The sequence below is a fragment of the Agelaius phoeniceus genome, chromosome 9 (assembly GCF_051311805.1).
Source record: "Agelaius phoeniceus isolate bAgePho1 chromosome 9, bAgePho1.hap1, whole genome shotgun sequence".
In the NCBI taxonomy this organism is placed as follows: Eukaryota; Metazoa; Chordata; class Aves; order Passeriformes; family Icteridae; genus Agelaius; species Agelaius phoeniceus.
The window spans coordinates 15,900,281-15,912,775 of NC_135273.1; the positions used below are offsets into that span (position 1 = coordinate 15,900,281).

At 38.2% G+C, this 12,495-nt stretch overlaps 1 protein-coding gene across 3 annotated transcripts in view; it reads left to right on the forward strand.

Annotated features, from left to right (window-relative positions):
• EXOC6 (exocyst complex component 6) overlaps window positions 1-12,495 on the forward strand; it is an 85,778-nt gene that overhangs the window by 56,673 nt on the left and 16,610 nt on the right. For all 3 annotated transcript variants that reach the window (XM_077183057.1, XM_077183058.1, XM_077183059.1), the window contains one exon: window positions 5,483-5,556. In XM_077183057.1, the coding sequence (XP_077039172.1) occupies window positions 5,483-5,556 (74 nt within the window). The remainder of the gene's footprint in view (window positions 1-5,482; window positions 5,557-12,495) is intronic.

The window sequence follows — 12,495 nt, forward strand, 5'->3', positions numbered from 1 at the left end:
TTCATTCATAAGGTCCATCACAGGCACATTCCAGGCCTCACAGTGATGCCTGTGATTTATGTTCTTGCTCATCACCCTCCCCCAGCTTTATTCTTTGATGCTTTGGGATTAATGGATACGACAGTGACATTTCAATTAGTGCTTAGAGTGGGCGAATAATTCACAACTGTTGGGAGTTTTCTACTGTATTGTATTAATGGGTTTGACATTTTACTTACAATGGAGTATACTCAGATGAATTTTGAACTAAGAATTTAGATGACGTGTAGAAAATTATTAATATCTGAAGGCAAACTTTTAAAAATTCTTGCCAATATTGTAGAATTTTTTTTCTGATCTTAAACATTATAATTTTACTCTTTCTAATAGGAACTGGAGAGATCTAAATAAAATCAGAAAAATATGATAATTTGTTAGTTTTTTTCTTTTCTGTTTAAAAACAATGAACAGTCCAAACAGCAATCCAGCAATCTGTTAAAGTCAGTAAGTTCTCTTCTTAGAAAAAAGAGTCATCATCATCTCACTCTTCTTCTAGCATGTTTTTTGTTTCCTTCCAAACGATCCAAAAAGATTTCAGTTTTATTTTAGTTTGTCTTGTTCTAATGAAAGTATTTCTCTACTTCCTCTGCAAATTTTATAACCTAGAGCAGTGTTTTACCCCTGTGTTTTGTACCATTCTTTCTTAGTGCTTATTTTCACTAGGATGATTGAGATTCTTGAAGCACTGTTCAGAAAATAGAACGTACTAAGTCACATTGAATAAAATCCAAAGAGTGGTCTTTTGCTTGAATATTACATTTTGGTTCCCCAAGGAAGGAAATGGGTTGGGAAGGGGGTGTTTCTGTTTCTTGAAGATGAAATTCAAATGTGGGTTACTGTATTTCACTTTACAGGAAGAAAGGTGTGCATAATAAAAAATTAGCTTTTCAGAGGCACCATCCAGATCTACTTAGCTTACACCAGCTTCTTATTAAGGAATTCAAACTTGTCTAAAGTTGTGGTTGTTGGAAGAGCTAAATGTTTTTGTTTTTTCTTATTTATGTATTTTAACATAGATGAATTGTGAGGCAGGATTAGTTAACAGAATGAAATACGGGTGAGTGAGCATCCTTCTTCACCCAGATATGAACGGGTGAAAAGGTTTTGGGTCTTGCCTGTAAGCAAGCAAGGGTTAGTGGAGAGTTAGTGCAAAGTACTCTGTATTTTCCTGATCAGCCCCCTCTGTATGGCTTCCTGGCAGTCCCTCCTTTCCCCCACTGCATGGGGAGTGGCAGTGTCCAAAAGCAAGTGACATCCTGACCAAAGTGTTGTCTCTCTGCTGAGCACCAAAAGTGGTCTCCAGGTGGGCATGCCAGAAGCTGGGGAACCCCGATCGATGCTGTATTTCCTTGAAAAGGCACATACTCTTCGCTGGAGGCCCCTTGCTTTACGCCCCTCCTGTCCCCTCTGGGCAGGCAGGTTAACCTCACTGGCTGGAGGCCATCCTTCATCTGCTGCTCGCATGTGGCAGCGCGGGGGCACAGGAAGCACAGAGACCTTGCTGGCACGGGGGGCTGCTGCCTGGCCAGCTGGCAGCTCCCTCAGCAAGGCTCCCTCCAGGCCTGTTTGAACAGCTGGAGCATCCAACAGGGCTGCAAAGTGGCTGAGATAGTCGCCTGATTCTTTGCTCTTCCTTTAAAAATACTTCTGTAGCTTTGCTGTCCCGCCTGTGAATCAGTGCTATGAGGCTGGAGGTAAACTGTCCTCATTTAGCTTTTGATTCAAAGTCTGGACTTTGGTTTTTCATTTCTTCACTGAACAGCAAAACTATTTGTCAAGAATTAGGTTCTGAATTCCCAGACCAACAGAGAGGCACAACCAGATGATGCCTAAAAGATGGGATTTTGAGCCAATAAAATTGAGACCTGTTAATAAATCTAGAATTGTGTAGAAATTCAGTGCAATTTACAGTTAAAGATATCTTAAATTCCATTTAGTAGATACAGCCTTTAAGATCTCCATTAATACATATAGGTATATATGTCAATTCTCATATATCCTGTATACAAAATGTAATTATAAGATCAAAGCAAAATATTAAAAAGAAAATGGATTGAAGTAATCTTTGCAACATTTATATTAATCATTATAATTTATTTATAAATAATTTATAATCCCAGCCTATTTTTGTATATTTATTTCATTTGATCCTATCTTCTTTATATTTCTAAACTCTCTGTTACAAGGAATTATGTTGAGATTGAACATACTGAGGACCCACATTGTTCTTGTTCTAAATATACAGTATCAGCAAAGCAGAGGAAGAGAAGATGTTAACAAAAACCTTGTGCATACCAGAGTCATATAATGTATATTTTCAACCGATTTTTTCCAAATATTTGAGTTTTGATTCAAACTGCCAAACAGCCAGTTGTTTGCCCCTAAGAGTGACAGTTTAATAGTGATCTTTGCATTTCATTCTGCTATATTATAAAATTCCAGAATGTTTTTATGCACATTAAGCCAAACAACAACCAGCCCCCTACCCCTGCAAATCCTCTTTAAGCCTAGAATGATTGTAGGGGGTGAATATTTTAAAAGATGTATATATGACAGTGTTTCATTACTATCTAGAAAAGGGCCCTTAGGACAAAGACATTAAGAATGTTAATCCTGTTCTTATATCTTCCTAATATGCTGTGCAGTAGAAAATATTTAATTAGCTTTGTAAAATTGTTAGCAAAACTTAAAAGCCCTGTGCTGAGGGTGGAGGGGGAACTGTCTGACTGTTACCATAAGTAGATTATCTTTTTGCCCTCTGAACTCATGAAATTATAATAATGAGGCAAATTCTATTGTAGTCACCTGTCAGAATGTTCCAAATGTGAGAATAAATGTTTGTGCTATAATGAGTGTCCCTAATGTTGTAAATGCATTCGTAGTATAAAATTGTAGTTTAAGAGAACAAAGCTTGTACAACAATTAGGTTTGGTACATTATCTACTTCTTGTTCTACAGCTGCAATGCTACTAGGTATTAAGTAGAGAAACGTAATTATTCTGTATTATTTAATGCATTGGGATAAATTCCAAACTCTCTTAGCTTGATGAGCACATAAAAGATGCAAATATTTGCCCCGTGGCATGTTAGAGTATTCTGCTGTAGGAAGATATCTCCTGAAGTGTAAAGTGCCAAAAGCTAACTGAAACGACTTTCCAACGGTCACACTTTTCAGTTCTATTTATTTTTCAGTTCTGTAACCCTTTTTTTGCCATTCATCTTCTTTCTCCCAGTGCTAGCTATAATTGTGAAGTAGCTGGAAGAGCTGAGATTCTGGTGGGGGAAGCTGATGGCAGTGTACTATCTAAGAACAGAAAGTTAGGATCAGATCAGATGATCTGGTGGGCCTTACCTTTCTGCTTTAAGGGGTGTAGAAAAGACCCCTTCTGACCACCATGCATATCCTCCTTATTAATGTGCTACCATAGCTCACAACTCATGGATCTCTTATCTCCTTGCTGTGGAGCTTTGCTTAGGATTCCCTGCTGGAGTGTGGTGTTCTATTTTAAACTCTGGCTTTGGCTGACCTCAGAGCTCAGCTTTGCTGTCCTTAGAAAGGGTGTTCCTAGTGGCCATGAAATACCTGCAGAGGACAGCCATGTAGACAGACACACAGGCCTTCAGCCTAGGCTGTGCAGTAGGGTGCCAAAGGTTCCTAGGCTTAGGCATCTTTGTAATTCTGAAGCCTGGTGACTGTACAAGCTGTTTTGTTTTTCCTGATTTAAAGAGTTTATGATGAGAAACCTCTCCCTATAAAATACTGAGTGTAAGGTATGTTTTTTTCTACTGTTTTCTTTCTTTTTTTTTTTCTTGGGCATGTTTGTGGTCAATTAAAATTCCATGAAAACGCCTCTAGAAAGTTGGTGTTACTTATAAAGTAGGAGGACCAGACAATTTAAAATTCACACTTGAATACAGTAATCAGTGAGCATTTGCCAATGTTACCAGTACTTGTCTGTGACATTACAATGGTCTCCCTAAGGCATTTGATTGTTATTTTTTTTTCTTTAGTTGATAAAGAATAAAGTTCTATTGCAGTTGAATTCATTCTCCTATTACATGACTCTCATAAAATAACTTTTGTACTAGTGTAATACAAGTAATAAATTCTACTTCTACTGGTAAAGCTGCTACTCTAATACCATATCCATCTATTACTAAGCTATTTTAAAGTATTCTGAGATGGTCCTAGTAGTTTCTTGTACCATTTAAGTAAGAGTTTTTATCTAAAATTGTGTTACATGTAGTAATTTTTTGACTTGTGAAATAGTCCATCTGAATTCATTAGTCTGCTTTAGGTTGAAACCATACATTCAGAAGTAAATGTTTGACACCATTATTTTACCATCATCTTAGCTCAGACAGCAGTGGTTTTCTGAATTTTACCTCCAACATAATCCATGTTTTTTAACTAGCCATTTAAGAAAATATATTGAGGATTTAATATAACTTCTAAATGTTGGTATTAAGAACAGTAGAGTTTAGCACTGGGCCTGGAAATTGGATACATTTGTTTTGTTTCCTCTACCATTGAATGACCTGTTTCTCAAACTTGGAAAAAATATTACCTTTCACTGCCTTGGATGCTCCTCTCTAAAGCTGTTGCAGTAGTATCTACTTTGTTTTGTTGAGAGTTCTACCTGAAGGGCATAAGAAAAATACTTTCAAGTTCTTTTGAAATAAGATATCTAAACTGAGTGAGGATGTGAGGCAGCGGTTGTTTGTCTTTCTTACTAACTTGTGACCGGGATAATAACAACAAAAAGTGTATTTATTCTTAAGTTTAACAACTACTGATCTTTTCCTAGTTTATACAAGTAGTTGACTTTCTTTCACTTTCTGTGTTGCCATTTTTTGTATTATGAATATATATTTTTGCTTGCCAATTTTGACAGCCAATTTTGGGTTCAGAATGAGCAGAAGTTCATTACAGATAAGCAGGCTAAAAGGCATGAGCAAGCATTTCAGCTCTGCACTGACCATGGCATGTAGGGCTTTCTACCTGTTGACTACACATGAAACCAACTCCCACCTTAGTGTTTGTCTTTTAATGATGTTTGGCTGGAGGTGAAGGTTTGCTGTAACAAAGGCAGATGTCTGAAAATACATTGACAGCCATGGAATTGGTATTATTTTGAAATTCTTCAGTAATCATGCACCTCAGGCTAAAAAATATCTTGGTTTCTGTGGTTGTAGCATTACTACTGGGTTAGAACTTGAAGCAAAATTTCTAATAATACTCCTAAAAGTATTATTCTTTAGGATTATGGGGAAAACTGTCAAAAGGTTGTTTGTTGATTTGTTTGGTTTAAATCACTGTGAGTTGTTAAACTTTTCCTATGAAACTATGCTACTTAGCATTTCTATTGCATAGAGCTTGATTTTTCTGTTAGACTAAAAAAAATAAATCTACATCCGTAATATTTTAACCTTTTTTTTGCAGTGTTTGCTAGTTCTGAGCCTGTGCCAGGATTCCAGGGAGACACCCTGCAGTTAGCTTTCATCGACCTCAGACAAGTAAGACACTAGTTGGTGTTTTTTATCCTTCTAATTTCCCCTTCTGACCAATGCTGAAGTTATTAAATTCAAGAACCTTTCATGGTTTTGCATTCCCATGTAATTAGTTGTGAAAAGCAGTTATTTGAAGTGTTGTTAGTGGCACTATTCCCTGTAATTTAGTATAAAACTGTTTCTCCAGTGTGAGGTTAGGGGGCACTGTGCTACTGGTAGTACTGTTACGGGAATACTGGATTGAATTTTGGTCCTGACAATTTTGTGAAGATCCTGTGATGTCTTTTTGCAAGAGTGTACGTGTCATCCTGGTGTGTGCTGGTCTGATTGCATTGTGAGCATTTGCTCCTGTCTACAAAACTACTCTCTGGATAGCAGAATCAGGCATCGTATTATTTAACATTTCCTTTCCTGAATTTGTTGCGTAGAATTCTTTTAAATTGTTGGAAAGCAGCTTTATTCCAACTGGATGATCTTTATTCTACATAAAATTTAATTTAATTATATTTTAAATGCTGTAATATTGGAAGCACTTTTCCACAGATCTTGCCAAAAGGAAAGTTTTCCCAGACTAAAATCTAGTAAAATCTTGTCAATTTGGACATTATAACCACCATAATAAAGCATCTTCAAAACATTTTCATGCTTGAAGTTAGCTTTTACAAAGGATTTATTATTTCACAGAATTGTAATTGTAAGTATCATATAAATAGTGAAATTAATAATTTACTGCACATGGAGGATCTTTACCCTTCTGCAGATGTTGGTGATACTTTTCAGTGCCATTATGAGCCTATCAAAGTCATTAAAAAATAAGAGAAAGTAGAAAGAATTCTATACCAAATACCAAATTATCTATATAGTAAGAATATTTTTGCTTTTAATAATTTAGTAGATTTTTCACAACAAGATTATTTAAGGGCATTTCAGAGGGGAAGCTTCCTGAGGCAAAAGTTTTCAGACTTCTCGTGGTAGTTAGAAAGGACTTAGTAAAATATTGTGTCTTTTTAAATGAAAAAACTAAAAACTAGGGTTGTCTGTTACATTCTCACTGTAATATAATAATGAACAATATCTACAGTGAGTAAGAGTGTAAAATGTGAGAAGGATACAGGATTATGGCTACAAGACTTGTTCATGTCACAAGTCTTGTCTTGACTAGCAGCCTTCCTCTTTTGGATTCTCTTTTAACTCTGTTTTTATTGTCAGTGTTAAAAGAGACTAAACATCTTCCAATTTGTACTTAGATCATTTCATTTGAAGGGAAAGGATGTTGAGATTTTGGCACCATTTCTGTCATTTGCCTAAGTGGAGTCCTTGCAGAGCCTATGTTTGTTTCAAGGGAAGACATGATTTCCATATATGCAGAGGGCAGGGTGTGTACATACTTGGCTACAGGAAAGAAAGATTTTCCTATGTTTTAAGCACTAACTGGGGAGTATATCACTTAAATAGATATTATGTTGTTTATGATAACAACATAAATTCTCTCAAGCGCATTACAGAGGATGCTCTGTAGTTCATGTGAATTTGATTGACTTAATATACTTTATAACAGGAAAAGTTTGAGCAACTCTCTATTGGGTTGCAGCTGGAGCTTGCAGATGTAGAACAGTTCAAGCATATTTGATTTGGTTTGGTTTTACTATATTTTTGTGTGCATCACCAAAAGGTATTTCAAGCACACATCAAAAACTTCTACCATTTAGTAAGGATTTTCAGTGCTTTCCCTCTTCTCCTTATTTGTGATGCATTTCTGTCTTAATAGGGTAGATGACAGTTCTTTTCAAGAATACTTAGAAAGGCAACAGAGCCTTTTTCAGAAGGTTCTTATAAAAGGTCATGCTTCTGTTTTTTAGTTTGAATTTGATACTTCTTCATGAATTGCAGGATATGAAAGATAAGGAAGTCGGTCCAGTGGTCAGGTTTTACCTGCCCACCCGGACTGTGCCCTGAGGTCAAACTCCTGATATTGGCTGTTTGGTACAGAGGAGCTGATGACAGGTAGGGGCTGATACAAGGGGGAAAGCTTGAACCGTATCAAAGCTAAAAGGCAGGAGATTTGGGACTCAGTGAGAGACTGTAGCTAAAAGATGGATCAGCAGGATTGCCCTCTTCTTAAAAAGCAGCTGACCTGCAAGGGAAAAGACTTTATCGTCCTGCCAATCACATGGTTGCTAATGGAAGCCAGTTATCTCAACAACAGCTACTCACTCTGTGCTGTACCAGTGCAGTGGGTAAGATTAACGAGCATTGGGCAGTAGCATATTCTAGCACGTTTTACTAACGAATTAAAGTCACTTACAGGGAGCCAGCTTGGAAGACAGAGAGAGGAGCTACACCTGAATGATTACCATGTAGGGAGGACCAGCTTTGAGAAGAATTGTCATAGGTATTTTCAACCTATGTTGAAATACCAGTTCTTGATCCTCTGTCTTTCCCTGGAGACAATGTGTAGGCAGCATGTTGCCCCCGGCAAGCCCACTTTCCTTCTTCCTTCCACAGACATAGAAGAGCAAACAGAAACAGCTGGCCCAAGAAAGAGTTGTGCTTAAGAAGACAACAGTAGTTAGTAGCAGGAAGCTCTAAGAGGACAGAAATCACAAAGGAGCAAGCCCTAACCAATGTCCCATTTGAGCCACCTCTGTCTCTATACTATTCTCCACTCAGGCTTTTGTCATACTTAACATGCTCTTTAAAGATCTCTGTAATCTGAAGAAACCCTAGTCAATAAAGATTTTTGTGCTATTTTTATCACCACAGTATCTCAGCATCTTACACAAGTGACTTGGTGGGGTTAGCTGATCCCACTTGATCATCTAGAAAGAAACCTGCAGTTCCAGCTAGTTTAGCAGGCAGAAAATTGGGGCAGATTCATGGATCTGTGCAGCTGCAGTGATTGTGTCATGCCTTATGCCACTTGTCTTAGCATATGACCTGAGGTCACACCTAGGTGCACCCTTTGACCCTACTTAAAGCCATTGAGGGGCCATCTCAGTAAGGCAATTATCAAAGTGGGATGTGCTGCTTTACAGAGACTGTCTCTGGCATCTTGTGGAGATGACCCAGCTTTCCTGCAACTTGCACTGCTCTCTGACAATCATTTCTTGCTACTGTCTGTACAGGGAACCTGGGTAAATAGTGCAGTTTATTCCCCAAAGTGGGGAGGAATAAACTTTGGGGATTTTGCTACCAATTCAGATCCTACGTCAATTGGAATTAACATTCTAAAGTAAACAAGTCTTCATTTGTCTTACTTGAATCATCTCTGAGGAGGAAGCACAGGTTCACAGGCTCTAACATGAATTAGTTTTTTCTTGGTTATGATCTGTTCTTTACTGCCTAAAGACTAGGGTTACAGCTCTGAACGTGAGGCAGTTTCTTGTATGTCCTGTACACTTAAGTACTGTGAGGATAAGACATGAATATTATAATTTGTTTGTTATTCTTTGGAGAGCCAGTGTAGTACGTAGTGGACAAGAACAATAACCTTGTGGTAGGCTGAGAGTTCAGCAGTTGCTGTCCTAGGCCAAATGTCCTGATTCTTAACCAAGTGAGTGCTAACAAATGCCTATTCTTCAAATTATTTCCTGCAGAGATATAACTAGGCTGCCGACACAGCTTGACTTTGTTCCACTTTTGACTTGACAGGTTGTTCTTGATGTTTCTGTCCACCATCAGCACTGCTTAGGGGCTTCTTCCTCTACTGTCTCATGTCAAACAAGTACTCATCTAGCTTGATGATTTATGGAATTTCCTTGTGTTGCTGGGTTGAGGAGAACTGTGTCTTACCTGTGTGTTCTTTTGGCACTTAAGTACATGTTGTTAACACCTTCCAGCTGCTGTCAGTGTTGGTCCTGCATCGGGCAGCAGTCTCAAGTGAAAATAATCATATGCTGTTGGTAACTGCAGAGTTAAGCAACCACAGTAGCAGTATCTCCATCCACATGGCAAACAGAGTTTACAGTCTGATGGTGGTGTCCTTCAGATGGAAGACCAAGGGCTGTGATCCACAATGTCCATAAGCTCTGCTTAAGCGTGGGGGAAATTTTAGAAGATTTTCAGCAGTTTTGTATTTTCTCAATGTTAGAGATAAATTGGATGCAAAGTCATGACACAATCAATATGATTGATATAGACAGTAATTTATCATAGAAACATTAGAAGATACATTTTTGTCAGACTTTTGTTTATGGTGTGTGTACATAAGCATGTGTCACTTCGGAACTGAAGTTATTGGTAGTACATAGTATGTATTCCATCAGCAAATCGAGATTTAGATTTAGATATTTAGAAGTATAATACATTTTCTTCTAATTCTGAATCATTGATAGTTTATTTGGTTGCTTGTCCATTTATACTGGAATGTATTTTCTGGTAAGAAATATTGCTAACCTTGTGAACTGTAGTGTTCTATGCAAAAAATGTAATGTAAATTTATTTGAAAGAGGAAGTTGTTGTTAGTACTTAATATAGTCCTCCTCTTTCTTCCCTTTCATTACTGAGACATAGCATTGTCATTCTGATAAACTCAGGAGTAACTCTGAGGGAGGTAGGTAGGTAGGTAGGTAGGTAGGTAGGTAGGTAGGTAGGTAGGTAGGTAGAAAGTATGTAACAGACCACTGGGCTTCAATCCTCGGCACAGGATTTTCTGACACTGAAGGCAGGGTGACAGATCAGTCTTCCCCACTGTTATGCTTGCAGTGTTTAATTTGAATTAATTTCCTGTGGCAGTAACTATGTTTCAGCTCTGGCTTGTCTCCGATTCCCAAACGTGCAGCCTGCCAAAGCTCTTGCCATCTGTATTCCCTGTGGAGAGTGCTCTTGAGCCCTTCAGAGAATAAGTTGCAGCCTGTTCCCAAACCTGCTGGCCATAACTCTTGGAGGCTGAGGGCTCACAAGGTGTGCTCTGGCTTCCTTTACAAGCTGCCAGCCCACAGAGTGCCTAGGCTTTGAAATTAGTGGGGTACACCCACCCTGACCTCTGAGTCTTGAACTGAAAAAACATCAGTTTTCAAGAGGAAGAAATTCCCAACAGTATGTTTAGGAGTAAGTCTTAAAAACTTCAGAGTTTGAAGATAAAAGTAAGACTTTTTTTCATGAGGCAACAGTTTGAATTTTTAATTAGAAAGTAGTATAGAGCATTTCATCTTTTGCTTCCTGAGGGAAATGGTTGCTGAGACTTTCATCTTCACAGAGGCTCTTTCACAATGCTTACTGATCCCTTTCCCCCTGTTATGCACTCCCCAGCTTCTCTGAAGAAGCAGAGGAGCATGTTACATCTGTAATGTGAAGCCCAGCCTCGGGCTGCTATGTAATGGGATTTGTGCTTCTCTAGTTTTCAGAGCAATGCTGCTTATTTAGCTAAAGGAAGGAGCTCAGGTTTCAGACAGCAACAAAGCAGGAGTTGCATCTCCCTGGATTTCAGAGCATAGACCCTCACTTTGCTGGAAGAGGAAGGCAATTCTTCCTGGACTTTCCCTTCTCCATAAATTGACTTGGCAGTAAGGCAGGAGGGCTTGAGGCACACTGAGCAGAACAGGCACAAGTCGACATGGTAGCATGCATATGCAGCTCTGGGTTTAAAATGACAAAAGTTATTTGAGTATGACTGCAAGCAAAATGTGCATTACCTGCCTTGCAGGGAAGACACAATATTTTTTCAGAGTACTGTATTCTTCCAAGTAAACAGGAATTCTTCATACAAATGTGACAACTTGTTTGTAAGTCCTTATATTCCCCAATGGAATCTCTTGATTTCTCCTTCTCAGCTGTGTTCTGCAAAGCCTGTAGTTAATCACAGTAGGCTCAGATCACAAGCTGTGTGTATAGATATTTGTGAGGAAGATCTCAATCAGTGCTCTGTACACAGAAACAAGCTGGCTCATCACTGGGATGGGATTTATACCTGCCAGCTGGTGAGAATTAGGAAGCTTGGGAAACAAATGCACAGAAATTAGCAGCAGGGGGTCAAAAACAAGCATGGCTTTGGATTCACTATCTTGATAAGGATTTGCAGAATCAAAGCAGAATGGCAGGTTAGTAATTTCTTGGTAGTAAGTATTCCTACCCTGTAAGTGCCAGAAACTAAAAGCACACATGCTGGGTATTAGGTGCCTGTGTATTCTTTGGGACATTAAATCATTCATCAAATTCAGTGCAAAACAGATTGTATCCAGTTCATGTAAATACTCCTTTTTCAGCAGAGAAGTGTAAATAACATGCTGATCATGTACCAGGTTTTTGCTCTAGATCATGGTGTACTAATGATGAGGGGCCATACTTGAAAACAGGTTTGAAAACCTTGGTGTACAAATGCTGTTACTTCACTAGCTCTATCCTCACTTAACAAAAATGATATACATATGGCTGTTTAACTACAAGATATCCCATTCCATCTATGACAAAAACCTACTTAGTAGTTTCTCCAAAGGAAAGTATAGTATGTTGCACAAAAGGCTGTGAGGTGTACAGATGTAATGTGTAAGCAGAATGCCATCTCTTCATCAACAGTAAGGAATGGCAGAGGTACCTAAATCATGGAAATTATAAAAAATAAGAAAATTCCTTATTTTTTTTTAAGCAAGTTAATTTAAGGGATACAATTTTTTGAATTCTCCTCTTACTTAACGAGATACACACAAGAACTAAATGAGCCAACAAGAAATCTGTACTATATATTTAGAAACTACACAGAACTTGGGAAGCATTGACTCAGCTTGACTTGGAGACCTGCAGATACCAGTCTTTGAATAAGATGAATGCCTTTTGAATAAGCCTCACTTAGGGCATTTTATTTTGTTGTTCGGTGATTTTATAATTTTGGAACTGAGACGGGAAATCACATTTATTGATCTGGTTTGTGTGGGTGAAACACTTGACTTAGAATTGTGCAGGGCAGTTTCATCTTCTAAATGGTACCATCATGGAAATCACTAAAAGTTT